Source organism: Salmo salar, chromosome ssa03 (assembly GCF_905237065.1).
Source record: "Salmo salar chromosome ssa03, Ssal_v3.1, whole genome shotgun sequence".
NCBI classification, from domain to species: Eukaryota; Metazoa; Chordata; class Actinopteri; order Salmoniformes; family Salmonidae; genus Salmo; species Salmo salar.
The window spans coordinates 45,444,078-45,471,559 of NC_059444.1; the positions used below are offsets into that span (position 1 = coordinate 45,444,078).

The 27,482-nt window shown below is 44.7% G+C and overlaps 1 protein-coding gene across 1 annotated transcript; it reads right to left on the reverse strand.

Annotated features, from left to right (window-relative positions):
• Positions 1 to 6,085: 6,085 nt before the first annotated feature.
• On the reverse strand, positions 6,086 to 26,945 carry LOC106600548 (V-type proton ATPase subunit S1). The gene is made up of 6 exons (XM_045714896.1): positions 26,716 to 26,945; positions 13,291 to 13,346; positions 13,003 to 13,079; positions 9,267 to 9,517; positions 7,576 to 7,870; positions 6,086 to 7,477 (listed from the first exon to the last, which is right to left on the reverse strand). Exons 1-6 carry the CDS (start codon positions 26,814 to 26,816, stop codon positions 7,211 to 7,213), a joined length of 1,047 nt encoding a protein of 348 aa, XP_045570852.1. The 5' UTR covers positions 26,817 to 26,945; the 3' UTR covers positions 6,086 to 7,210.
• Between the last annotated feature and the right edge of the window lie 537 nt (positions 26,946 to 27,482).

Sequence of the window (27,482 nt, forward strand, 5' to 3'; positions counted from 1 at the left end):
TGCCATATATCACGCTTCTGTCTATTTGAGCTGGTTAATATGTGTAGGTAATCTGATTGATGTGCACTCAAAATACAGTTCACAGATAAAAAAGAACGAAGTTACACATTTGCTGTCGGGGTCGTTACCGGATCGGAGATTGATCTGCTTGCAGTCCCCCGTCGTATCTGCTCTGGATGTCACATCGGTCGGGTGCTCTGTGTTGGTGCCACACTGCCGCCCAGTCCGGTTCCTCCCTGCTTCGTTGCCTGCGCATCTGTTTGAGCCATGAGGGCCTGCTCCGTGTCGCTCCACCGTCGCTATCCGCTGTGCCCGAGGGATTCGCTGACACGTTTCTGTGTCGTAGTACCCCAGTTGGAAGGTCTACTCAGCGTAGCATCCCCTGTCTTGTGTCGATGTTGACGGTTGTGAGAGGTGATATAGGTGGGAGCCACTGACACCGGAGGCCAGCCGATCGGACGGGGAGGTGGTCGCTGTGTGCTGCTCTGTTTGTGGACTGGGAAAACTTCTGGTGATCCCTCGTTGCGTCAGCTGAGATGGCAGCTCGACGGTCAAGTCACTGGTTGTAGACTAGGAAAAGCATCCTGTGTTCCCATGTTGCATTGGCTGAGATGGCAGCTCGACGGTCAAGTCGCTGGTTGTAGACTGGGAAAAGCATCCGTTGTTTCCTTGTTGCGTCGTCTCAGATGGGAGAGCGACGGTCGAGTCGCTGGTGTCGTTGGGGCGGTGGTGGTGGGGTCAGTTGGGAGCAGCGTATAGCTCATTGAAGTGCCTTGAGTCCTGCTCCAAGCTGTCACATCCCTCGTTGCAATAGTCAAGTGCTGTGTAAAACTCAAACTAAGGAGAGAGAAAAGTATTAAAAAAGGCAAAAAGTAGCCAAAAGGAGACCTTTCCAACACCTGGGTGGAACCCGCCTTTCTTACGGCAACACACCGGGTCTAGAAAGGTCCCAGCCACTATGTGTTTCTGCCTACTCAGCTTCCTCAGGTGGCAAGGAGGAGAAAAAATGAAAGAAATGGGTACAGGAGTTTAACCGTCCAATGGTAAAAAGTGTGTGTGTGTGGGTGCAGTGCTGGCTTTCTGGGTAGTCTTGAAGTCTCAGTCGTTGTTGCCGGTTTTGTCGAGAGATCCGTTCTCTAGCCATCCCTTGGCGAAGTAGTGAACAGTGGGGAGACACGGGGTTCTGGAGAACAAGTGAGGGCACAGGGACGCATTTGATTTCAAAGGTGGTCGCCTGCTGCTTTGTTTCCGTTCCGACTTCCATTGTGAATTAGCGACAGGTTCGGGGAGTGTGGGACGCTGTTGTGTCCCTCTGGGGGTTTGATTGGCACCTTTAATTCTTTCCGGTGACGTGCCCAGTGACACTGTGATCGGCCGATAGGTGCCGTGCCTTGACCTCCGTTTTCCCATTGACTTTAATGTAGCGATTGATGTTCTCCTGCTTTGTTCTTCTGGATCCTACTACCGTTGTGTTGTAGCGACAGACTCGGGGAGTGTTGGAGGCAGTTGTGCCCCCGCCTGGAGTTCTAACCAACCCAAAGCACAGCCTCTGTGAGGTGTTTTGTGGCCTCACGGTGTCTCCATAGTTGTGCGCCTTGACCTCCAGTTGCTCCCACGTTGTGTCTAGTCTTCACCACTTAGTAGCCACTGTGAGCACGACACACTTCTTTTTGTGCCACACGTGTTGAAATGACACTTACCTGTGTGGATCCTCCTGTTTCGGATGATACTTGCCTGAGTGAATCCTCATGTTTGTCCTGGTTATTGCACAGTGTCCTGATGGCCTCGTGATGGTATGTGGCACAATGCTGTGGCGCCCAACCTGCAACCCCATTGAGCATAAGAACCTCTGTGTTAACTGGGGCTCCCTTGTTGGCATAGGAGTTGTCTCCTCTCCTCTGTGTCACGTAGTTCAGGTGTCATGTGACACCGTTACTAGTATGACGATGATGAGTGCCGGCTCCATCTCAGGCACCCAGCTCACTCCATCTCACCTCTCTTCCTTGGTTGTTATCCTCAAACCCCTTGAGCCCACCGTAGAACCCCCCGTTGTTGTGTGTTGCACCTTATGTTGCGTCACTTGTCCGACTGTGTGTCCTGCCGTTGTTGTTGTAGTACCCGTTGTTCAACACCCACCTGTTGTCGCAGTTCCTGTGACTGCTGTGTGGAGATGGTGGTTCCTTCCATTGTCTGTTGTTGTAGTACCCGTTGTTCAACACCTGTCCACTGCTGACCCCGTGGGATCCGTTGTGTAGAGGTCTCGCCCGAGTGTCAGAGTAATGCCGGGGCAGACTGTGTCTGGGCCCCCCGGCGCCCAACACCCAGGCATCTGGCCAAGTTAGGGTATATTGTAATAAGGTCGATCCGGCACCTTCCAGCTGTGCGGAGACCGAGGGGGAGGGGCACTCCTCTTGCCGGGCAGGAGCACCAGGGGGTCCGGGCACAACCAGCCCAGGGGTTTGGAGTTGGGTCTTGTGTTGTTCCTGTTGTTGCAGCCCAAGTAATCCAGCCCATACTATGCTCGGCCCGCCAGCTGCCAGTGTCCGCTTCCACCAAGTTGGTTGTAGGGTGCGATGGTTAAGAGGAACTATTGGGTGTGAAGATAAGTTGAGTTGCGGGTTCCTCGTGAAGTGTGGGTTCCGTCCGTTATTTCGGTGGAGGGTTAGGGTAAGGGTTGGGGTGAGGTTAGGGTTAGGTTTGGGGTGGGGTTAGGGTTAGGGCTAAGGCAGCAGCTACTCTTCCTGGGGTCCAGCAAAATGTAGGAAATACATTGTAAAACATTGCAATACATTTCACAACAGACTTCAAAATACATTCTGGTTCCAAATTAGTGTGTGCCCTCAGGCCAATACTTTACGACCACATATCTACAACATAAAACCCATGTGTACATGTGTGAATAGTGCATACAGTGCATTTGGAAAGTATTCAGGCCCCATGACTGTATCCATATTTTGTTACGTTACAGCCTTATTCTAAAATTGATTAAATAAAAACATTTCCTGATCAATCTACACACAATACCCCATAATGACAAAGCAAAAACAGGTTTTTAGACATTTTTTCAAATGTATTAAAAATAAAAAACAGAAATACTTTATTTACATACTTTATTGCTATGAGACTCGAAATTGAACTCAGGTGCATCCTGTTTCCATTGATCATCCTTGAGATGTTTCTACAACTTGGAGTCCACCTATGGTAAATTCAACTGATTGGACATGATTTGGAAAGGCTCACAGCTGTCTATATAATGTTCCACATTTGACAGTGCATGTCAGAACAAAAACCAAGCCATGAGCTCGAAGGAATTGTCCGAAGAGCTCGAGGACAGGATTGTGTTGAGGCACAGATCTGGGGAAGAATACCAAAACATTCCTGCAGCATTGAAGGTCCCCAACAACACAGTGGCCTCCATCATTCTTAAATGGAAGAAGTTTGGAACCACCAAGACTCTTCCTAGAGCTGGCCGCCCGGCCAAACTGAGCAATCGGGGGAGAAGGGCCTTGGTCAGGGAGGTGACCAAGAACCCGATGGTCACTCTGACATAGCTCCAGAGTTCCTCTGTGGAGATGGGAGAACCTTCCAGAAAGACAACCACCTCTGAAGCACTCCACCAATCAGGCCTTTATGTTAGAGTGGCCAGATGGAAGCCACTCCGCAGTAAAAGGCACATGACAGCCCGCATGGAGTTTGCCAAAAGGCACCTAAAGGACTCTCAGACCATGAGAAACAAGATTCTCTTGTCTGATGAAACAAAGATTGAACTCTTTGGATTGAATGCTAAGCGTCATGTCTGGAGGAAACCTGGCACCATCATGAAGCATGGCAACATCATGCTGTGTGGATGTGGGACTGGGAGACTAGTCAGGATCGAGGGAAAGATGAACGGAGCCAAGTACAGAGAGATCCTTGATTAAAAAAAACGGCTCCAGAGTGCTCAGGACCTCTGACTGGGGTGAAGGTTCACCTTCCAACAGGACAATGACCCTAAGCACACAGCCAAGACAACACAGGATTGGCTTCGGGACAAGTCTCTGAATGTTGTTGTGTGGCCCAGCCAGAGCCCGGACTTGAACCCAATCAAACATCTCTGGAGAGACCTGAACATAGCTGTGCAGCGACACTCCCCATCCAACCTGACAGAGCTTGAGAGGATCTGCAGAGAAGAATGGGAGAAACTTTCCAGATACAGGTTTGCCAAGCTCTTAGCATCATTCCCAATAATTACTTGAGGCTGCAATTGCTGCCAAAGGTGTTTCAACAAAGTACTGAATAAAGGTCTGAATACTTATGTAGAGCTGATATTTCAGTTTTTTTATGGGGTATTGTGTGAAGATTGATGAGGGAAAAAAACGATTTAATCCGATCTATAATAAGGCTGTAACGTAACAAATTGTGGAAAAAGTGAATGAGGCTCAACATTTTCAGAATGTACTGTATGTTATCAAGTGTGTGTATGCCTGTGTCTGTGTCCATGTGTGTGTGTCTCTTCACAGTCCCCGCTGTTCCATAAGGTGTACTTGTATCTGTGTTTTAAATCTAATTGATCTGCTTGCATGAGTTACTTGATGTGGTTAGAAATCTATGTAGTCATGGCTCTATGTAGTACTGTGTGCCTCCCGTAGCCTGTTCTTGACTTGGGGAATGTGAAGGGACCTCTGGTGGCATGTCTTGTGGGGTATGCATGGGTGTCTGCATTCAACATGTCAATACCTCTCACAAATACAAGTAGTGATGAAGTAAATCTCTCCTCTACTTTGAGCCAGAAGAGATTGACATTCCTATTATTAATATTAGCTCTCTGTGTACATTCATGGGCCAGCCGTGCCCTGTTCTGGGCCAATTTTAATTTTCCTAAATCCCTCTTTGTGGCACCTGACCACACGACTGGACAGTAGTCCTGTAGGACCTGTTTTGTTGATGGCAGAGTAGCACTTTATTATGGACAGACCTCTCCCCATCTTAGCTACTATTGCGTCAATGTGTTTTGACCATGACAGTTTATAATTCATAGTTACACCAAGCAGTTTAGTCTCCTCAACTTGCTCAATTTCAACATTATTCATTACAAGATTTAGTTGAGGTTTAGTGAATGATTAGTTTTGGAAATATTTAGGACTAACTTATTTCTTGCCACCGATTCTGAATTGGACTGCAGCGCTTTGTTAAATGTTGCAGTGATTTCACTTGCTGACGTGTATAGTGTTGAGTCATCAGCATACATAGACACACAGGCTTTACTCAGAGCCAGTGGCAGGTATTGAAGATTGAAAAGAGTAAGGGGCCTAGACAGCTGCACTGGGGAATGCCTGACTCTACCTAGATTATATTGGAGAGGTTTCATTAAAGAACTCTCTCTATGTTCTGTTAGAAAGGCAACTCTTGATCTACAATATAGCAGTGAATGTAAAGCCATAACACATATGTTTCTCCAGCAGCAGATTATGATAATGTCCAAATCTGGACTGAAGTCTAACAAAACAACTCCCACAATATTTTGATTATACATTTCTCTTATTCAGTCATTTGTGTCAGAGTCACACACGTTGAATGCCCTTTCCTATAAGTGTGCCGAAAATCTGTTAATTCATTTGTTACTGTGAACTAGCATTGTGTCTGGTCAAACACCATTTTTTCCAAAAGTTTACTAAGGGTTGGTAACAGGCTGATTGGTCAATTGTTTGATCCAGCAAAGGGTGCTTTGCTGATCTTGGGAAGCAGAATTAATTTTGCTTCCCTCCAGTCCTGAGGGCACACACTTTCTTGTAGGCTTACGCTGTTGTCTGTGAAGCAGGAAGCTGCCCAGCTGTAGATGATTATGTTGTATTGCTGAGTCTACCTTTAAACTGGACTGTATTTCTAGAGCGTCATGACGTGCCCAGTTCAAGACAAATTTAAGACAGACAGTGTAATATGGTAATACTGTAGAAAACAACTCATATGTATTGACACTTTCATTCATCCTCATAGCACAATGTTTAACTGGTACCTAAGCAAGTCTTTACTATCTGAAAATAGTAAACAGCTATGATCATATACAGACCAGAACTGTATGTTTTTGTGATTATAGAGTAGAATAGCCTTCCTGTACATAACAGGATTTATTGATTAAACTGTAAAAAAAGACAGCTGAGAGATACATCTGTACATTTGAGTGTTTTTTTGTTTGTCTTATACATTGTAACTGTACTTCTCATCTTCACATTGCCACAGTCTGTCCTTCACCATGTGTAATGGCAAATCTTTTAGCTTCACTTCAGAAGGGCAGTCTTGTGCAGCTTACTTCAATGTTTTGTCTTTAGTGTTGAAAGTAAGCCATTGATGCCTGCAAAGCTAACCCCTCAGACTGGCTGCTGGTCCGTTCAAGGCCGTTTCACAGTAAGTCCAAAAAGTCTACGCCCCAGAGGTTCAGTGGTCCACAGTGACCAATTCAGTTCATACAAGCCAGGTGCCAGACCAGTGGTTCCCAAATGGTTTTGTTCCATGACTCACCAAAGCCCTTTAGAATTCTTGAGATCCCCTCCAGTTATTCCAAACAAGTTTCCAGCTCAAGTACCATCTTAACCCAGTAAGATTTGTCAGTGATCTACCAGTGGATCCTCACACACACCACTTTATAAATACTGTACTAAACCATCTAATTCAACTTAAAAAGATTCCTCGTGTTCGTATTGAAGATGAGATAGTGAATATGGCAATGTGTCAAGGCTAGCGATGGAGAGTGGGGACTCAACATACCAAAGTCTAGTTATGCCAAATAGTGAAGGCCGCTTTGCAGGCTTGGACACCGGCAGGGTTAGCTGCAGTCGTTAACTGTTTAATCAGGCGCGCAAGTGAAAGCCTGGGGACACTGTGGCCATACTGGGCCCCTGGTCTCTTCCTGACCTCTAACCCCACCGTCAAGAGGGTTTAACATCCAATAAACTTTACGTAGGATATTAATGTGTGTTCAGGTCAATTTAAAAAAATGAAGTATGGTAAAAAAAACTGTTTTAATGCTCCAAAAAATGTGATAGCTTAGAAGTGATAACATGTCAAATGTGTTGATCTTAGATATGGAGAAATGACAAAAGCCAACAGGTCAAAAGAGTTGTCACTAGTAAACAAACATTTGGAAGCGTGGAAAACCGTGTGGGTGATACTTTCTCACTCTTGCATTTGGCAGCATCCCCCCTCTTCATCTTCTCACTCTTTCTTCCTCCATCTCTCACAGGCAGTTCTTGTCAGGTAACTCACACTGCTGTGAGGCTCTGCACTCTAGAGCTTTGCTCAGCCTGCGTGGGAAGTACACCATAGCTTTGTGTTCCTCGTAGCGGTCGATGTGTTTGAGGTGGACCACCATGTGCAGAGCGTAGGCCAGGACCAACAGTAGGATCAGAGAGGTCACCAGGCCCATCAGGATGGCTGGGGTCAGGAAGTTGGCACAGTCGCTGGCAGACGCAAACTTACCAGACATGACGTTGAACGCCTGGATCTGCGGCATGGCGAGGAAAGAGGGAATATTACAAGCTGAAGTAAAACAAATAGATAGCTAAATAAATCCATCAATCAGTCAATAGAAATGGCCCATACCTGGAAGTCAGTGAACGTGATGTGCCAGTTAGCTGAGGTGTCGGTGTGTGAGCTGGGCACCAGGAGGGTGTCATATTTGTGCTGACTGCTGACATGCTGGCAGTGGTAGGAGGAGGTGGCGGGGGCGTACACCTCGCTGGTGTTGAACGTAGCTTCATGGGTCCAGTTGTAGTGGATGTGGACGCTGTCTAAGGTGAACCAGTTCTTCCCTGCTGACTCGTAGAATGTGTTGGACATCTGCAGCCTGATAACAAGTCCCCTGAGATCCTCCACATCTCCAAACTTTAGCGAGAGGCTGTGTACAAACACAGAGTATGTTGATTGAAAAGGACCGGGCCTTTAGTGGGTAGATGCAGTGCTCATCTCATTGTAACAATATTCTTCTCCATGAATTGAATGTAAAAAAATATATATAATTCAAGTTCTTTGATAACTACATACAACACCCCATGAAAGTGACGCATTCCTACATCATACTTCCGTATCATGTCCCATAGGTTGTGTTCCCCTGCTCAGATGTTGCATGCATCAACCAATGGTTGCATGCCATGCCATAGACTGTGCCATCGGGCACCAGATTGCTATATCATACGACGTGGTAAGCTGATACATAAAATACCCAGCCAGGCGTTGTAAGATCTGGCATGTATCAGCAACACCTGGGCAGAGGAATGCGCCCAAAATCACCTGACTAGACTTCAAGACTTAAATGTAAAATTCCAGAAAATAAGGTAATTAGAGTTATAAACTTATATTCGTAATTGTGTATTGATTTAGTATACCCAATGCCTTTTATTAAAATATTTGACGCTCAAGAACTAAGACACATTGTTGAAAGTTAGAAAAATGTAATTTGGACTACAAATCAGTGTGTCTGCTTGAGTTGAGGACTTGCAGGATGGTAAGAACCTGTTAGTTACAAGCCGTTTGATGTGTTTATGTTAGATTATGCTGTGGGGTTTTCTACTGAAAGTTGCCAGCCAGTACTTTTTTTTTACCCCCTTTTTCTCCCCAATTTCGTGGTATCCAATTGTTAGTAGTTACTGTCTTGTCTCATCGCTACAACTCCCGCACGGACTCGGGAGAGGCGAAAGTCGAGAGCCATGCGTCCTCCGAAACACATCCCTACCTAGCCGCACTGCTTCTTAACACAGCGCGCATCCAACCCGGAAGCCAGCCGCACCAATGTGTCGGAGGAAACACCGCTCACCTGGTGACCTGGTCAGCGTGCACTGCACCCGGCCCGCCACAGGAGTCGCTAGTGCGCAATGAGACAAGGATATCCCTGCCGGGCAAACCCTCCCTAACCCGGACAACGCTGGGCCAATTGTGCGCCACCCCATGGGCCTCCCGGTCGCGGCCGGCTGTGACAGAGCCTAGTACTTTTTTTAAATGGAGAAAATAGTTCGTTTGTAGACCGGCGAGCTGTGAAAATATTTGTAGTTCATGTGTGTAGTTCTACTGAAACAGATGTAACTTTTTGGCTTTTTTTGCTTTTTCTTGGCCGTCAAATACATTGAAAAACCGCATATTGTATGTTATTTCACCCAGAAACACGTATATAATTTAATATACAGTATCTTAAATGGCCACGTTTTCATGAATACATAAATAAAATGGAATACATAAATAAAATATACGTGTCAGTTGCACATCGTATACATCTCAAGTACATGATTTACAGTACTTACGTAGCCTTCTCCTTGGTGCAGATGGAACCCTTGGTGTCCACAGGGGCGTTGGGTCCAAAGGTCTTCTCCGTCAGATCTACGAATGTATGGTTCTGGTAGCGGATGGCCAGACGCTTGGCCTTGAAAAGGATGCAGGTCTTGCCATTGTAGGCCACGCTCATGGGAGAGTAGGGCCCGTGGATGGGGGACTGGAGTAGCTTTCTCTTGCCCTTGCCATGGCCATGCTGGTTGAGGTGGTGCCAGCCATGCAGCTGCAGAGAGGAAGGATGGAAGGGATATTGATCAATTATATAATTGATTGGAAATGTCACAAACTTTGACTGTGCCTACAGAAGCAGCCTAATTCAGATATTTTTTCACTAATTGGTCTTTAATTGGGCAAAATATCAGAATTGGGCTGTCTGTATATCCTGTTATCCAGATAGTAATTGTTAAACGAATATAACTTATTTTGGTCAATTTAATAGCCGATACTGAACAAAAATAAAAACACAACATGCAACAATTTCAATGATTTTACTGAGTTACAGTTCATCAGTCAATTGAAATAAATTCATTAGGCCCTAATCTACGGATTTCAAATGACTGGGCAGCTATGAGTGGGCCTGGGAGGGCATAGGCCCACACACTGGTGAGCAAGGCCCAGCCAATCAGAATAAGTTTTTCCCCACAAAAGGGCTTTACTACAGACAGAAATACTCCTCGGTTTCATCAGCTGGCCAGGTGGCTGGTCTCAGACGATACCGCAGGTGAAGAAGCCGGATGTGGAGGTCCTGCGCTGACGTGGTTACAAGTGGTCTGCGGTTGTGAGGCCGGTTGGACGTAATGCCAAATTCTCTAAAATGACGATGGAGGCGGCTTATGGTAGAGTCTATTAACATTAAATTCCATGGCAACAGCTCTGGTGAACATTCCTGCAGTGAGCCCTCCAATTGCACGCTCCCTCAAAACTTGAAACATCTGTGGCGTTGTGTTGTGTGACAAAACTGCCCATTTTAGATTGGCCTTAATTTCCCTAGGACAAGATACACTTGTGTAATGATCACGCTGTTCAATCAGCTTCTTGATGTGCCACATCTGTCAGGTGGATGGATTATTTTAGCAAAGGAGAAAAGCTCATAGGGATGTAAACCAATTTGCACACAAAATTTGAGAGAAATAAGCTTTTTGTGGTTATGGAACATTTCTGGGATCTTTTATTTCAGTACAAAAGATGAAGAACATATGCACGTCCAGGTACTTTCTGCAGGTGCTGGTGTTGTAGGTGAACTCATGGAAAATAAAAAGGAAAATGCCGCACACTGCTGCTCCAGGTAATTTTATTATAACAATGTTTTGACCCTAGGTCTTCATCAGAAATCCATATCCCAGGTAGTGGTGGAAGGCCCTATATATATGGGCAGTACTCAGTGAAATCACTTCCTGAAACAGGTGGTGAAAATATATAACATAGGTTCAAAATATCAACATTCATTGTATCTAAATATATGACCATACACAAGGAATGTGATCAATATTTACAGTAATACATATACACAATATCCAATTAAGATAAAAAATACAATCATTTGAACATTTTGGAACTATAAAAATGGTTTTAAGTCAAACTCCTCGTTAAGGCCAAGAGGAGACAGTATGTTGAGCTTGTGGATCCAGAAAGATTCCCTTTGAAGAAGTTTCCTCTCAATGTCCCCTCCCCTGAGTGTTTCTATTCCAGTGAATCCCAGAGAAGTAGTAGGATGTCCAGCTTGTAGAAAATAAACAGCAACTGGGTTTTTTGTTACACCTGTACGAATATTGCTGCGATGCTCACTGATCCGGGTCTTAAGGCTTTTACAGGTTTGGAATTTGCCTTTATTTTCTTATTACGAAACCTAGTGGCCACTTGTGGGTTTGCTATTTGATGTGTATTTAAAGGGTTAAAGTCAATATTGCGTGAGTTGAACTCCAATTAGAACCTAGTTCAAGACAACTCGGAAATGTTCGACCTCCGACTTCAGTGCGTTTAACTGTTTCACCCATGAGTTCCAAATATCTCTAACGGTCGCACTAGCATGAGTTTATTTATACGAGTGATCTACAAATTCACTCACAGTTCCAAAATGTGATTGTTATGCAATTGAAAAATTAACCTGCGCTGTCCTCAAACCAAGGCACGCTGCCTGCTAATTAAATCTCGGCTATGCTTCAACTTGTCAATTTCAAATAATTTCACTCAAGGACATTCAGAGACTTGTCCCAAAAGCCACTCTTGCATTGTCTTGACTGTGTGTTTAGGGTCGTTGTCCTGTTGGAAGGTGAACCGTCACCCCAGTCTGCCAGGTCGCAGTTATAAATGAGAACTTGTTCTCAACTGGCCTACATGGTTAAATAAAGGCGAAATAAAAAAATAAAAAAGTCTGAGGTCCTGAGTGCTCTGGAGCAGGTTTTCATCAAGGATCTCTCTTGTATATTTGCTCCATTCATCTTTCCCTCGATCCTGACTAGTCTCCCAGTCCCTGGCGCTGAAATAAATCGCCACAGCGTGATGCGGCCACGACCATGCTTCACTTTAGAGATGGTGCCTGGTTTCCTACAGACATGATGCTTGGCATTCAGGCGAAATAGTTCAATATTGGTTTCATCAGACAAGAGAATCTTGTCTGATGTGCCTTTTGGCCAACTCCAAGCTGGCTGTCATCTGCCATTTACTGAGGAGACGCTTCCGTCTGGCCACTCTACCAAGGCCTGATTGGTGGAGTGCTGCAGAGATGGTTGTCCTTCTGGAAGATTATCCCATCTGAACAGAGGAACTCCGATGTCAGTGACAATCGGGTTCTTGGTCACCTCCTTGACCAAGGCCCTTCTCCCCTGATTGCTCAGTTTGGCCAGGCGAGTCTTGGTGGTTCCAAACTTCTTCCCTTTAAGAATGATGGAGGCCACTGTATTCTTGGGGACCTTCAATGCTGAATAACTTTTTTGGCACCCCTCCCCAGATCTGTACCTCAACATAATCCTGTCTTGCAGCTCTACGGACAATTCCTTCTACCTCATGGCTTGGTTTTTGCTCTGACATGCACTGTCAAATGTGGGACCTTATATAGACAGGTGTGTGCCTTTCCAAATCATGTCCAATCAATTGAATTTACCACAGGTACCACATTTGTAAACATTTCTACAAACCTGTTTTCGCTTTGTCATTATGGGGTATTGTGTGTAGATTTCTGAGTTAAATTTTTTTTGTATAAGGCTGTAATGTAACAAAATGTGGAAAAATGGAAGGGGTCTGTGTACTTTCTGAATGCACTGTAGAAGTAGTCAATTTCACTGTTGCGGGGGTGCATAAATATATGCCACATGTATTATTTTGTCTGATTTCAAGACTTGATGCATGTAACAGATGAAATACTGATGAATTCGATGAATTCATTGTCCACATGTGTGGTTGTATTGTTTTACATTTTCAAATAAATCTATCTATCATTCAAGTCACGAGTGTGTCCGGAAGTTGTTGGGTTTATTGAGCCCCTCGCCACTCTCTGGAAGCCACCCCCTGAGTTTCGTCAGCAACACGTGAAAACGGAGGGCCCTGCGAGCGAGAGGCTGGTTTGGGATTCACCATAGGACTACCGTAAAAAACTGTAGACTAGTGAATCTGAACAGTGTCCTCTTGGGGGCGATATGATACTAAGATGCACAGGATCAGAGAGAGAGCTATTTAGAAAGTGAGCAAGAAGAGAGGGAGAGAGAGATCTACCTTCAGTAATCTTCTGAATGGGGTTTCTTTAGTGGGCACATAACCCTGAGTCTCCAAGCTCATTCCATCAAGACCACCTGACACACACAAATAAAACAGTCAGATACTATTTGGCTCAAATATATTTGCTTAGAAATATACTCCCTAAATTTAAATTTTACATTGATTCTTCAAGCTTTAAGTGTGGGCAGTAGTTTGTAAAAAGATACTGCATACACATGGCTAAAATAGGTTTGATTGCATCAGGCCCATAGTCATGTTAAATGTGAGACATGGTTTGTTGCTTACCCGCTCTGATTCTCCCAGCTGGGTATGGAACCTCTGTAACATAGTCCTCTTCTGTGCTGTAGAGAGAAGAGGAAAAGGTTAAAAGATGCAGCTACATGTCATTTCCTCAGAGTTGCCAGAACAGGTTCCAAAACAGTACACATCTGTCTATATAGGCAAGCTATACTAACAGTGGCCAACATATGTTCTACGTCCACATACGATACTATCCTTTCAACAGTTCACCTTCTGATCCTAACCAGATCATCATAGCCCATGTATGGTGAGCTTTCTGCGCCAAAAGGATGTCATGCAGGTGGCAGCTACACATTGGTAATGGATGGGCTTGGTGGTAAATCTCCCCAATACAAAACAAAGCTTACTTTATTTTCTATCAAGCAGTGGCCTATAGTTGTGGCTGGTCATCTTATATCGTCCTGTGTAGGCTGACCATGCAGATTGTCTGTGGCATTAGTAGCTTAGATCCCTTGTGGTTCATCTCAACCAGGTCCCTTTAACCATCTAAATCACCATCATGGGCTTACTGAGACTATGACTAACCCCACCATTGTAGGGGTGGAAATGTATCAAATATTACCCACTACACTACCTCCACCCTGTCTCTCCCCTCACACACACCTGATCCCTCTACATCTGATAAGCCACGAGAGTTATGCTACAGAAGTGGCGTGTATCTCTGTGTGTGTGGGAATTGGGTTCCATTATGAGTCGGAACACCTTCACTCTGAGAACTGATCGGGCTGGTGAACCACACTAAGGCACCCAATTCCATGAAATATAGGCCTAGATAAAGAAAAACCTCTATACAGATTCACTGTAATGGTTTTCCCCTTATTTTAAGCACATGCCATGTGTGGTTTTGCGTCAATATTTAATGACAATGTCTGTGAGAGGAATTGCTCACGGGGTGCATTGTCTTTAACCTAGTTCACAACTCAGCGTAAAGTAAACATTGTGAGTGAACTTGCTTGGTTTGCTTTTATCTGTGGTTTGAATTAGGCCTACTTTATATTGTGGAGCAGTGCCTGGGATGTGGGTTAATTTATATAGGCCAACACTGATAGAATTCCCCGTCTTAACACCTACCTAACAGGTATCAGACAGACACGCTGTTTGATAATACCCCGATCAGCTAGCTTTGATAAAAATGATCTTAATTATTTCCTCTGGGGTCGGTATCCATCTGGGGCATTTAATACCCCAGTCTGGGGCATTTTTGTGTTGTACTCACCTGCTGTTATCAGAGTGTAACCTGCCAATTTGTGTTTGTCCACCTGGCTCAAGGCCATAGGATTGGGATTCAGAAAGAGACTGCCAGAGAGGCACACATGGTTCAGTGGTCACCAACCCTAGTCCTAGTGAGCTGGAACAGTAACTGTTGTTCAGGGGTAGTTGATGGGTCTGGGGCGGTTATCTCTGGTGCTGCTACCCAGGTTAAGGTAGCCTTGGCCTGGCATAGATCATTGCTGGGCTGTGTGCACACTAAGCCCAGCCGTTTGTTCCTGTGCCAGTTTAGCGAGGTCAGCAACACAGGGATGGTGAGCCTGTCACATGGGGCCGGGGTGTTGAACAGTCCCTTTATATAATCAAAGCCATCCTTGGCTCACCTCACAGACAGACACAGGGACACATACGTATGTACACAAGCGTGTTCACATACTCACAAAGACAAATGGACACACACACATGTACATTACTCTTTTCTCTGTATGTATCAATGATGTTGCTCTTGCTGCTGGTGATTCTCTGCTCCACCTCTACGCAGACGACACCATTCTGTATACATCTGGCCCTTCTTTGGACACTGTGCTAACAAACCTCCAAACAAGCTTCAACGCCATACAACACTCCTTCTGTGGCCTCCAACTGCTTTTAAATGCTAGTTAAACTAAGTGCATGCTCTTCAACCGATTGCTGCCCGCACCATCCCGCCCGACTAGCATCACTACTCTGGACAGTTCTGACCTAGAATATTGGGACAACTACAAATACCTAGGTGTCTGGTTAGACTGTAAACTCTCCTTCCAGACTCACATTAAGCATCTCCAATCTAAAATGAAATCTAGAATCGGCTTCCTATTTCGCAACAAAGCCTCCTTCACTCATGCCGCCAAACATACCCTCGTAAAACTGACTATCCTACCGATCCTTGACTTCGGCGATGTCATTTACAAAATAGCCTCCAACACTCTACTCAGCAAATTGGATGTAGTCTATCACAGTGTCATCAGTTTTATCACCAAAGCCCAATATACTACCCACCACTGTGACCTGTATGCTCTCGTTGGCTGGCCCGCACTACATATCCGTCGCCAAACCCACTGGCTCCAGGTCATCTATAAGTCGTTGCTAGGTAAAACACCACGTTATCTCAGCTCACTGGTCACCATAGCAACACCCACCCATAGCACGCGCTCCAGCAGGTATATTGCACTGGTCATCCCGAAAGCCAACACTTACTTAGGCTGTTTTTCCTTCCAGTTATCTGCTGCCAATGACTGGAACGAATTGCAAAAATCTCATATCTCCCTCTCCAATTTTAAGCATCAGCTGTCAGAGCAGCTTACTCACTGTACCTGTACACAGCCAATCTGTAAATAGCACACCCGACTACATCATCCCCATATTATTACTTACCCTCTTGCTTTTTTACACCCCAGTATCTCTACTTGCACATTCATCATCTGCACATCTATAATTCCAGTACTAATGCTAAATTGTAATTATTTTTGCTTCTATGGCCTATTTATTGCCCTTCCTCCCTACTCTTCTACATTTGCACACACTGTACGTAGATCTTTCTATTTTTCTTTTCTATTGTGTTATTGACTGTACATTTGTTTATCTCATGTGTAACTCTGTCTTGTTTTTGTTGCACTGCTTTGCTTTATCTTGGCCAGGTCACAGTTGTAAATGAGAACTTGTTCTCAACTGGCCTACCTGGTTAAATAAAGGAGAAATAAAAAATTAGCACAAACGCACCCACACAAAGGGACAGAAACCAGAGGATACATCGGTTTTTCTATAAATTATGGGGCCAGTGTGTGGCATTGGGATCAACATTTCAAAATGGTTTGAAACAAAAATAAAAATGATTTTCAGGCAGTTCCACATGTGTATTTAAAGGAATAAATGAGAATATATGCAAATTGACCCATAACTCCACCTACAAAACAGCATAGGACTAGGACTATACATCCTTTAAGCAGGGTTCATACAGACAATGTCAAGTCAAATTCAAGGACTTTCAGGGACTTTTTCAAGCACTTCATTGTAATTTTCTATAACCTCAATGTTACACAATTGTATTATTTATATAATACAGCTTATGGAACAGCGGGCACTGTGAAGAGACACACAAAGGTACAGACACATGCACACACTTACATTGTAATATTGTTGTATGGTGGTATTATACATCTTGTATTGTAGATATGGAGCGGTGTAATAATGTTATATGATGTACTGTTTTATATTTTGTTTTATATGTAATGTAAGTGCTTTAATGTTTAAACGTGTTAACCCTCGCAAGGCTGACGGCCCAGACAGCATCCCTAGCCGCGTCCTCAGAGCATGCGCAGACCAGCTGGCTGGTGTGTTTACGGACATATTCAATCTCTCCCTATCCTAGTCTGCTGTCCCCACCTGCTTCGAGATGGCCACCATTGTTCCTGTACCCAAGAAGGCAAAGGTAACTGAACTAAATGGCTATCGCCCCGTTGTACCCACTTCTGTCATCATGAAGGGCTTTGAGAGACTAGTCAAGGATCATATCACCTCCACCCTACCTGACACCCTAGACCCACTTCAATTTGCATACCGCCCCAATAGGTCCACTGACAATGCAATCGCCATCACACTGCACACCGCCCTATCCCATCTGGACAAGAGGAATACCTATGTAAGAATGTTGTTCATCGATTACAGCTCAGCATTTAATACCATAGTACCCTCCAAACTCGTCATTAAGCTCGAGACCCTGGGTCTCGACCCCGCCCTGTGAAACTCGGTCCTGGACTTTCTGATGCGCCGCCCCCAGGTGGTGAAGGTAGGAAACAACATCTCCTCAACACTGGGGCCACACAAGGGTGCGTTCTCAGCCCTCTCCTGTACTCCCTGTTCACCCATGACTGCGTGGCCATGCACACTTCCAACTAAATCATCATGTTTGCAGACGACACTACAGTGGTAGGCTTGATTACCAACAACAAAGAGACGGCCTACAGGGAGGAGGTGAGGGCCCTCAGAGTGTGGTGTCAGGAAAATAACCTCACACTCAACGTCAACAAAACAAAGGAGATGATTGTGGAATTCAGGAAACAACAGAGAGTTGCACATTGTTACATTGTTATATTTGGTAACACTTGTTTTCCCTCAAATGGATGTGGGTGGAGCTATGTCTACATAAGAGTGCTATTTTTTTTTTTTTACTCACAAAAGCTCTTATGAAGGCCTTGAGGCCGATACGTAAACCTTATTAAAGAGCAGTGTGTGGGTTTCTTCTTTTTTCTCATCTTTTTCAACTGTTACCAAAGATAGCTTAGATGTGCGAGTGCCTTTTGAATTGATCATTTATATAAAATGGGTTGTTTGGATCCTGGATGCTGATTGGTTGATATGCGTGTTAATGTAATAATTCCACTGTCCTAAAGCCTGGGCAGGAAATTCATCAACTTAATCTCCCTGTGGGAAGAAAAGCATATACAGATAATTTTTCCATGCTACTATTTGGTTTGCAACAGTTGGGGGTTATATAAACCTACATGTCTACCTCTACAACCTGTGCAACCATGTATAATTTTACAAATGCGATGTCTCCGCTGCCCGTAGGCTAGCTAGCCCAAGAATAAACGGGAAACTAATCATTTGTATTTATTAGGGATCCCCGTTAGCTGGTGCCAATGCGGCAGCTAATCTTCCTGGGGTCCAAACACATTAAAGCACTTACGTTACATATAAAGCAAAAGATAAAACAGTACATCATATAACATTATTACACCACTACATATCTACAAAACAAGATGTATAATACCACCATACAACAATATTACAATGTATGCGTATACATGTGTCTGTACCTTTGTGTGTTTCTCTTCACAGTGCCCGCTGATCCATAAGGTGTATTTTTAACATTTGTTTTATCTGATTCTACTGCTTGCATCAGTTGCTGATGTGGAATAGAGATCCATGTAGTCATGGCTCTATGTAGTACTGTGTGCCTCTCATAGTCTGTTCTTGACTTGGGGACTTTGAAGAGACCTCTGGTGGCATGTCTTGTGGGGTATGCATGGGTGTCCCAGCTGTGTGCAAGTAGTTTAAACAGACAGCTCAGTACTTTCAGCTTGTCAACACTTCTTACAAAAACTAGTAGTGATGAAGTTAACCTCTACAGGATCGGTGCCCCCCCCCCACACTTTCTAGTAGGCTTAAATTGAAGATATGACAAATAGGAGTGGCAATAACGTCCGCTATTATCCTCAGTAATTCAGATTATCCAGATTGTCAGACTCCGGTGGCTTGTCATTGTTAATAGACAACAACAATGAAAAATCACCTCTTCCACACTCACTTTATGGAATTCAAAAGTACAATGCTTGTCTTTCATAATTTGGTCAGATATACTTGGTGTTTTTTTTGCTGGCATGTCATGCCTAAATTTGCTAATCTTGCCAATGAAAAAGTCATTCAAGTAGTTATATTATATCAGTTGGTTTTGTGATGAATGAGCCACCTGATTCAATGAATGATGGAGCGGAGTTTGCCTTTTTCTATCATTCTTTCTATAATTTATTTTTGTTTCATAGTATAGTTTATTTTTATTTAGTCACATGATTTCTCAGTTTGCACAATGTTTGCCAATCAGTTGGGCTGCCAGATTTATTTGCCATACCTTTTGTCTCAACCCTCTCAACCATACCATTTTTCAGTTCCTCATCAATCCAGGGAGGTTTAACAGTTTTTACAGTCATTGTTTTAAATGGGTGCATGATTATTAGTAACTGGAAAAAGCTATTTCATAAATGTGTCAAGTGCAGCGTCTGTTTAAATCACACAGAAAATCACACAGAAAATATACTTCTCTGTTGAAATCACATACATTATCAAGCATTTCACACATATTATCCAGATACTGGCTGTTAGCACTTGGTGGTCTGTAGCAGCTTCCCACCAGAATGGGCTTTAGGTGAGGCAGATGAACCTGTAGCTATATTACTTCAACAGTATTTAACATTAGATCGTCTCTAAGCTTTACAGGAATGTGGTTCTGAATATAGACCGCAACGCCGCCTCCGTTGGCATTTCTGTCTTTTCGGTAGATGTTATAACCATGTATTGCTACCACTGTATCATCTAAGTAAGGTATTATCTAAGTGAGTTTCACAGATAGTCAGAATATGAATGTCATCTGTTAATAGCAAGTTATTGACTTCATGGACCTTGTTTCTTAAGCTACATATGTTAATATGGGCTATTTTTTGCACTTTTCTGTGATTCTTGATTGATTTTAATGATTTACTGGGAAGCTTATCAGAAGTAGACTTGCTCATGTTATTCATATTGGAGCTGATATTGCAGGGTGAGCTGCATAAAGTGGTCTTGCTACTAGGGCACACCACCTCAGTGACCCGGTAACAGTATAACTCTGGTTCATAGGCTCGTGATTACTGCATACAGTAACTGTAGGATCAGCAGAGGCATTCAGGGCAGTTAGGGGGACATAAATTTGGTTATTTACATTGTGTCTTCCAATGTCCCTAGGATAATGTACATTTGCTGCAGCATTATGACGACTCATTGTCATAATGGTATGGATTAACAGAGCTGGTCTTGGGTCATTGATAAGTCATTGTCTTAACGCAGCCTTGAAATTGCGTGGACAGAGTCCAGGAGTCAAGATGATTTGGATGGACTCTGTCATTCCTGTAGAGTATCTTCTGTTTCCAAAAGGTGTCAAAGTTATCTATAAAAGTGATTCCAACAGAAACCGTAAACACTCACAATTTCATTAACCCATCCATCAGCAATGTTCCCTCAAAAATGTTTTGTCACTGAGCAAACGTTAGGTCTTCTGAGTGCAAACTTGAATGTTGTGAAAATTTGGAACTTCCAGTACGTGTTTACTGTGAACACTGTGGATGTATCCACTTTAAGTTACAGTTTCAGACAGTGGTCAAGTAGGCTTCTGTGGCTATTTGATCATAATGTAGGCCTACCATCAAAAACAATGGAGAAAATGTGTCTCATAACATGGATTCAGCCTACAGTAGCAGCCAATGTGTGGTGTTCAATGTAGGCCTACATTCCATGAGACTTCTGAAACAAACATGCAGGGCTTGACATTAACCTGTTGATCCACTTGTCCTTCAGATAAGGAGGTGACTGAAAGTTTTATTTGAAGCAAGAAACACTTTACAAAATAAATTGCATTATTATTTCCATACCATTTTATTACAGAGAATCCGACAAATTATGCTGCTGGCTATTGGCTACTTAGCTTTTTCAAAACTGTTTCAAAATACAATACCCTTTTAGACACAAAAAAGATGTCTAGAAATGTACACGTGTTGTGCTTTTGTAGGAAGCAATCACTTCCCCATTGCTGACTACAAATGATCTATAACTCACTAACTAGCAAAGAACATGAACAAATGTGAACACGTGGCTACATGCAGCTCTCGCTGTGATCTCAAAACAAGTACATCTACTCATGACCGCTCATGCTGTAAACACAGTCTACTTCTAAGTGAATGGCACAGATCCATATATGGCAATGGTCTATTTGCACATAGGCCTACTGCAGCCCACACAGTACCAGTCAAAAGTTTGGACACCTACTCATTCAAGGGTTTTTCTTTATTTTTACTATTTTCTACATTGTAGAATAATAGTGAAGACATCAAAGCTATGAAAAACACATAAGGAATCAGGTAATAACCAAAAAAGTGTTAAACAAATCAAAATATGTTTTATATTTGTCACGTCCTGACCATAGAGAGCTCTTATTTTCTATGGTAGAGTAGGTCAGGGAGTGACTGGGGGGGTTTATCTAGTTTATTTATTTCTATGTTGGGTTCTAGTTTCTATGTTGGTTTTTTTTGTATGATTCCCAATTAGAGGCAGCTGGTCATCGTTGTCTCTAATTGGGGATCATATTTAAGTAGTTGTTTTTCCCACCTGTTTTTGTGGGATATTATTTTGAGTTAGTGCATGTTGCACCTCTGTCATCACGGTTTGTTGTTTTGTTTATAGTATGTCTTGCTAAGTTTCACATATTAATAAAGATGTGGAACGATACTCACGCTGCGCCTTGGTCCTTCTCTACAAACGTACGTGACAGAATATCCCACCCACGGACCAAGCAGCGTGCCCAGGAGGAGCAGGGATCCTGGGCATGGGAGGAAAGCCAGGAGTGGAGGACATCCTGGACTTGGGATGAAATAATGGCAGGAAGCCATGGAAGCAGGCGGAAGCAGCGAGGGAGGTAAATCTGCGACGCCAGGGTTGGCGACTACGGGTTGGTCGGGGGGGGGGGGGCACACGGGTTGGTCGGCGAAGCCGAGGGGTGAGTCTGAGAGCGAAGAGGAATATTGGGAGAGACTGAGCGAGGAGTACTGTGAGATAGTTGAGGGGGGTGATGAGAGAGAGCTGTTGGTTTGGCGTAGTATGTACAGCATTTTCCCTGAGGAGCGTGTTAGCCGTCAGATGCCACCTGAGTCAGCTCCCCGTACTCGTCCCGAGAAGTGTGTTAAAGTTCCGGTACAAATGAGGCCGGCTATGCGCACCAGGTCTCCAGTGCGCCTTCACAGCCCAGTACGTCCTTTGCCAACTCTCCGTACTTGCCGGGCTAAAGTGAGCATCCAGCCAGGACGGATTGTGCCTCCCGAGACGACCCACGGTCCGGAACCTCCCGAGACGGCCCACGGTCCGGAACCTCCCGAGACGGTCCACGGGCCGGAAACTCCCGAGACGGTCCACGGGCCGGAAACTCCCGAGACGGTCCACGGCCCGGAGCCTGCAGCGACGATCAGCGGCCCGGAGCCTGCAGCGACGGTAGGCAGTCCAGAGCCTCCAGCGACGGTAGGCGGTCCCGAGCCTCCAGCGACGGTCCGGAGCCTCCAGCGACGGTCGGCGGTCCGGATCCTCCAGCGACGGTCCGGAGCCTCCAGCGACGGTCGGCGGTCCGGAGCCTCCAACGGGGGTTCCCAGTCCGGAACCTTCTGTGGCGATCTACGGTCCGGAGTCCAGGGTCCCCAAGAACACAGTATCCTCCTTCATTCTAAAAATGGAAGAAGTTTAGAACCACCAAGACTCTTCCTAGAGCTGGCTGCCTGGCCAAATTGAGCAGTCGTGGGAGAAGGGCCTTGGTCAGGGAGGTGACCAAGAACTTGATGGTCACTCTGACAGAGCTCCAGAGTTCCTCTGTGGAGATGGGAGAACCTTCCAGAAGGACAACCGTCTCTGCAGCATTCCACCAATCAGGCTTTTATGGTAGAGTGGCCAAACCGAAGCCACACCTCAGTAAAAAGGCACATAAAAGGCCGCTTGGAGTTTGCCAAACGGCACCTAACGACTCTCAGACCATGAGAAACAAGATTCTCTGGTCTGATGAAACAAAGATTGAACTCTTTGGACTGAACGCCAAGCGTCACATCTAGAGGAAACCTAGCATCCCTAATGTGAAGCATGGTGGTGGCAGCATCATGCTATGGGGATGTTTTTCAGTGGCAGGGACTGGGAGACTAGTCAGGATTGAGGCAAAGATGAACGGAGAAAAGTACAGAGAGATCCTTGATGAAAACCTGTCCTTGAGTGGCCCATCCAGAGCCTGGACTTCAACCAGGTCTAACATCTCTGGAGAGACCTAAAAATATCTGTGCAGCCATGCTCCCCATCTAATTTCAAATCAAATCAAATCGTCACATGCGTCGAATGCAACAGGTGTAGACCTTACTGTGAAATACTTACTTACAACAATGCAGTTCAAGATATAGAGTTAAGAAAATATTTACTAAATAAACTAAAGTTAATTTTTTTAAACCTTTTAAAAGTAACACAAGAAAATTACATAACAATAACAAGGCTATAGACAGGGGGTACCGGTACCGAGTCAATGGGGTACAGGTTTGTCGAGGTAATTTGTAAAGTGACTATGCATAGATAATAAACAGCGAGTAGCAACAGTGGAAATAACAATGTAAATAGTCCGGGTGGCTATTTGATTAACTGTTCAGCAGTCTTATGGCTTGTAGGTAGAAGCTGTTAAGGAGCCTTTTGGTCCTAGACTTGGCGCTCCGGTACCGCTTGCCGTGCAGTAGCAGAGAGAACAGTCTATGACTTGGGTGACTGGAGAATTTGACCATTTTTTGGGCCTTCCTCTGACACTGCCTATTATATAGGTCCTGGATGTCAGGAAGCTTGGCCCCAGCAATGTACTGAGCCGTACGCACTACCCTCTGTAGCGCCTTACTTTCAGATGCCGAGCTGCTGCCATACCAGGCGTTGCTGCAACTGGTCAGGTTACTCTTGATGGTGCAGCTGTAGAACTTTTTGAGGATCTGGAGACCCATGCCAAACCTTTTCTGTCTCCTGAGGGGAAAAATGTGTTTTCGTGCCCTCTTCACAACTGTCTTGGTGTGTTTAGACCATGATAGTTTGTTGGTGATGCTGACACCAAGGAACTTGAAACTCTCAATCCGCTCCACTTCAGCTCCATTGATGTTAACGGGGGCCTATTCAGCCCTCCTTTTCCTATAGTCCACGATCAGCTCCTTTGTCTTGCTCACATTTGAGGGAGATGCTGTTGTTCTGGCACAACATTGCCAGGTCTCTGACCACTGACCCACAGGCTGTCTCATCGTTGTCGGTGATCAGGCATACCGCTGTTGTGTCGTCAGCAAACTTAATGATGGTGTTAGAGTTGTGCTTGGCCATGCAGTTGTGGGTGAAGAGGGAGTACAGGAGGGGACTAAGCATGCACTCCTGAGGGGCCCCAGTGTAGAGGCTCAGTGTGACAGAAGTGTTGTTGCCTACCCTTACAACCTGGGGGTGGCTGTCAGGAAGTCCAGGATCCAGTTGCAGCGGGAGGTGTTTAGTCCCAGGGTCCTTAGCTTAGTGATGAGCTTTGAGGGCACTATGGTGTGGAACGCTGAGCTGTAGTCAATGAACTGCATTCTCACGTAGGTGTTCCTTTTGTCCAGGTGTGAAAGGGCAGTGTGGAGTGCAATAGAGATTGCATCATCTGTGGATCTGTTGGGGCGGTATGCGAATTGGAGTGGGTCTAGGGTTTCCGACATGATGATGTTGATGTGAGCCAAGACCAGCCTTTCAAAGCACTTCATGGCTACCAACGTGAGCGCTACGGGGCAGTAATCATTTAGGCAGGTTACCTTTGCCTCCTTATAAGCGTCCGGATTAGTGTCCTGCTCCTTGAAAGTGGCAGCTCTAGCCTTTAGCTCAGTACGGATGTTGCCTGTAATCCATGGCTTCTGTATACCATTTAAATAAAGGGTTGATTTGATTTTGCCCTTCCCTAGGTAATCTCTAGCTAATATCGTTCCTCTTGAAACTCTAAAAGCTACCATTCTACCTTTTGTATGATCGCTCTCTACTATCCTTTAGTTGCACCTGAAGAGCCAAGCAAAAAAGGAAAACACATTCACACGTCAGTGAGCTCAGAGAGCACAAAAGGAAAACACATTCACACGTCAGTGAGCTCAGAGAGCAGAAAAGGAAAACACATTCACATGTCAGTGAGCTCAGAGAGAAGAAAAGGAAAACACATTCACACGTCAGTGAGCTCAGAGAGCAGAAAAGGAAAACACATTCACACGTCAGTGAGCTCAGAGAGCAGAAAAGGAAAACACATTCACACGTCAGTGAGCTCAGAGAGCAGAAAAGGAAAACACATTCACACGTCAGTGAGCAGAAAAGGAAAACACATTCACATGTCAGTGAGCTCAAAGAGAAGAAAAGTAAAACATATTCACATGTCAGTGAGCAGAAAAGGAAAACACATTCACACGTCAGTGAGTTCAGAGAGCAGAAAAGGAAAACACATTCACATGTCAGTGAGTTAAGAGAGCAGAAAAGGAAAACACATTCACATGTCAGTGAGCTCAGAGAGCAGAAAAAGAAAACACATTCACACGTCAGTGAGCAGAAAAGGAAAACACATTCACATGTCAGTGAGCTCAAAGAGCAGAAAAGGAAAACACATTCTTCACGTCAGTGAGCTCAGAGTGCAGAAAAGGAAAACACATTCACACGTCAGTGAGCTCAGAGAGAAGAAAGAGCAGTCTCAAGCTTTTGAAATCTGAAAATTAACAGAAAACCACTAGAATCCTCATAACAACCAAAAGTATTGACTGTAATTGTTATATAGTGAATACAACTGTAAAGTTATTATGTACCTTTCCCATAGAGCAAGTATAAAGCCTCAACATTTTACATTTTAGTCATTTAGCAGACGCTCTTATCCAGAGCGACTTACAGTAGTGAATGCAAACATTTAATTTCATACATTTTTTTTTTCCCGTACTGGCCCCCCGTGGGAATCGAACCCACAACCCTGGCGTTGCAAACACCATGCGTTGCAAACACCATGCTCTACCAACTGAGCTACAGGGAAGGCATTGCCTCAACATTGCCTCACTTTGTGTTGCTGAGAATGAAAAATCCTTCTCGTCAATCAATGATCTCTCTCTCTCCATCTCTCTCTCACACTCTCTCTCTCACACTCTCTCTTTCTCTGCATCTGTAAACAGAGCCCAACAGACCAGCACCGATTCCTCCCCTCCTCTCCTCTATCCCATCCCTCTATTTTGTTCCTCCTCTCTTCTCCCCCCTCTCCTCTATCCCATCCCTTTATTTTGTTCCTCCTCTCTTCTCCCCTCCTCTCCTCCATCCCATCCCTCTATTTTGTTCCTCCTCTCCTCTATCCCATCTCTCTATTTTGTTCCTCCTCTCTTCTCCACTCCATTGTCCTGGCCTCATTTACCTGCTCTCTGTCAGACAGAGAGAGCGAGTGCTGTCCTGTACAGACAACAGCTGTGTGATCAATGAGAAATGTCTGATTAACACTAAATTACAGATAACCATAGAATCCCCGGCCACAGATTCACCAACTTTTTTAGAGCATCTGTATCAGATTTGATGCCTTGTGTATTTACATAGCGATAGCAAGAGAGATAGAGAGAAAGGTAGGGAGAGTTCCAGGGAGAGCAAAAGAGATCAGCCTACCAGCATCCCTGGATTCGTACACCCCCCTCCTCTCCACCATCACACAGACACCAACACACACACACACACACACACACACACACACACACACACACACACACACACACACACACACACACACACACACACACACACACACACACACACACACACACACACACACACACACACAGGGTATTTATTTACCTTCTCTCCAGGAGTGCAGGCACTTGATCTAAGGACAGGGTGGGCAGGCTGAGGGCAGACAGCAAGGCAGAGGAGAGCAAGAGGAATGCGTGTGCAGCCATTGAGACAATGAGAGGAGAATGCCGCTGGTGAGCTCCCCTTCATAATCTGCTCTCCCTGCATCGTCAGCCGCTGAGCTCACTGACAGACAGCCTCAGAAGCCAGTCACACTGTGGAATAGGGGATGAGTTTGCATCATACTCATACAGCCCCTCCCTCCACCTCTTCCTCCCTTCTCCCTTCTCTGATCGTCCTCCCTCTATCTTTCTCCGTCTCTCATGTAAGCATAGCTTCAGGCAAACCCTAAGTATAGACAGTGGCTTATTATTTTTCACCGCTCATCTCATTATACCTATTCTAGCCCAATAATGTACATAAAACGTATATAAACACACAAAAGCCACACACACACGCACGCACGCACGCACGCACACAAACACACAGAAAAAAATCACATGGGAATATCAAGTTTGGATTAATGTTGACATTATTTTACAGGGAGCGAAAAAAAGCCATGAATGCATGACCTAGATCCACAGTGAGTGTGCTGCCACAATAGCTGCATTTGTTCACTTGATCTAAGTGTTGTTGTGAGCACAGGAGGCCCGGGGCAGAGGAAATTGTCCACTGAGGCTGAATATGTGTATGATAGAAACAGCTGAACAGCTAACCCACTTGGCCAACCTGGTCTCAGAGTAAACCATATTATATTCAAAAAAAAAATCCTA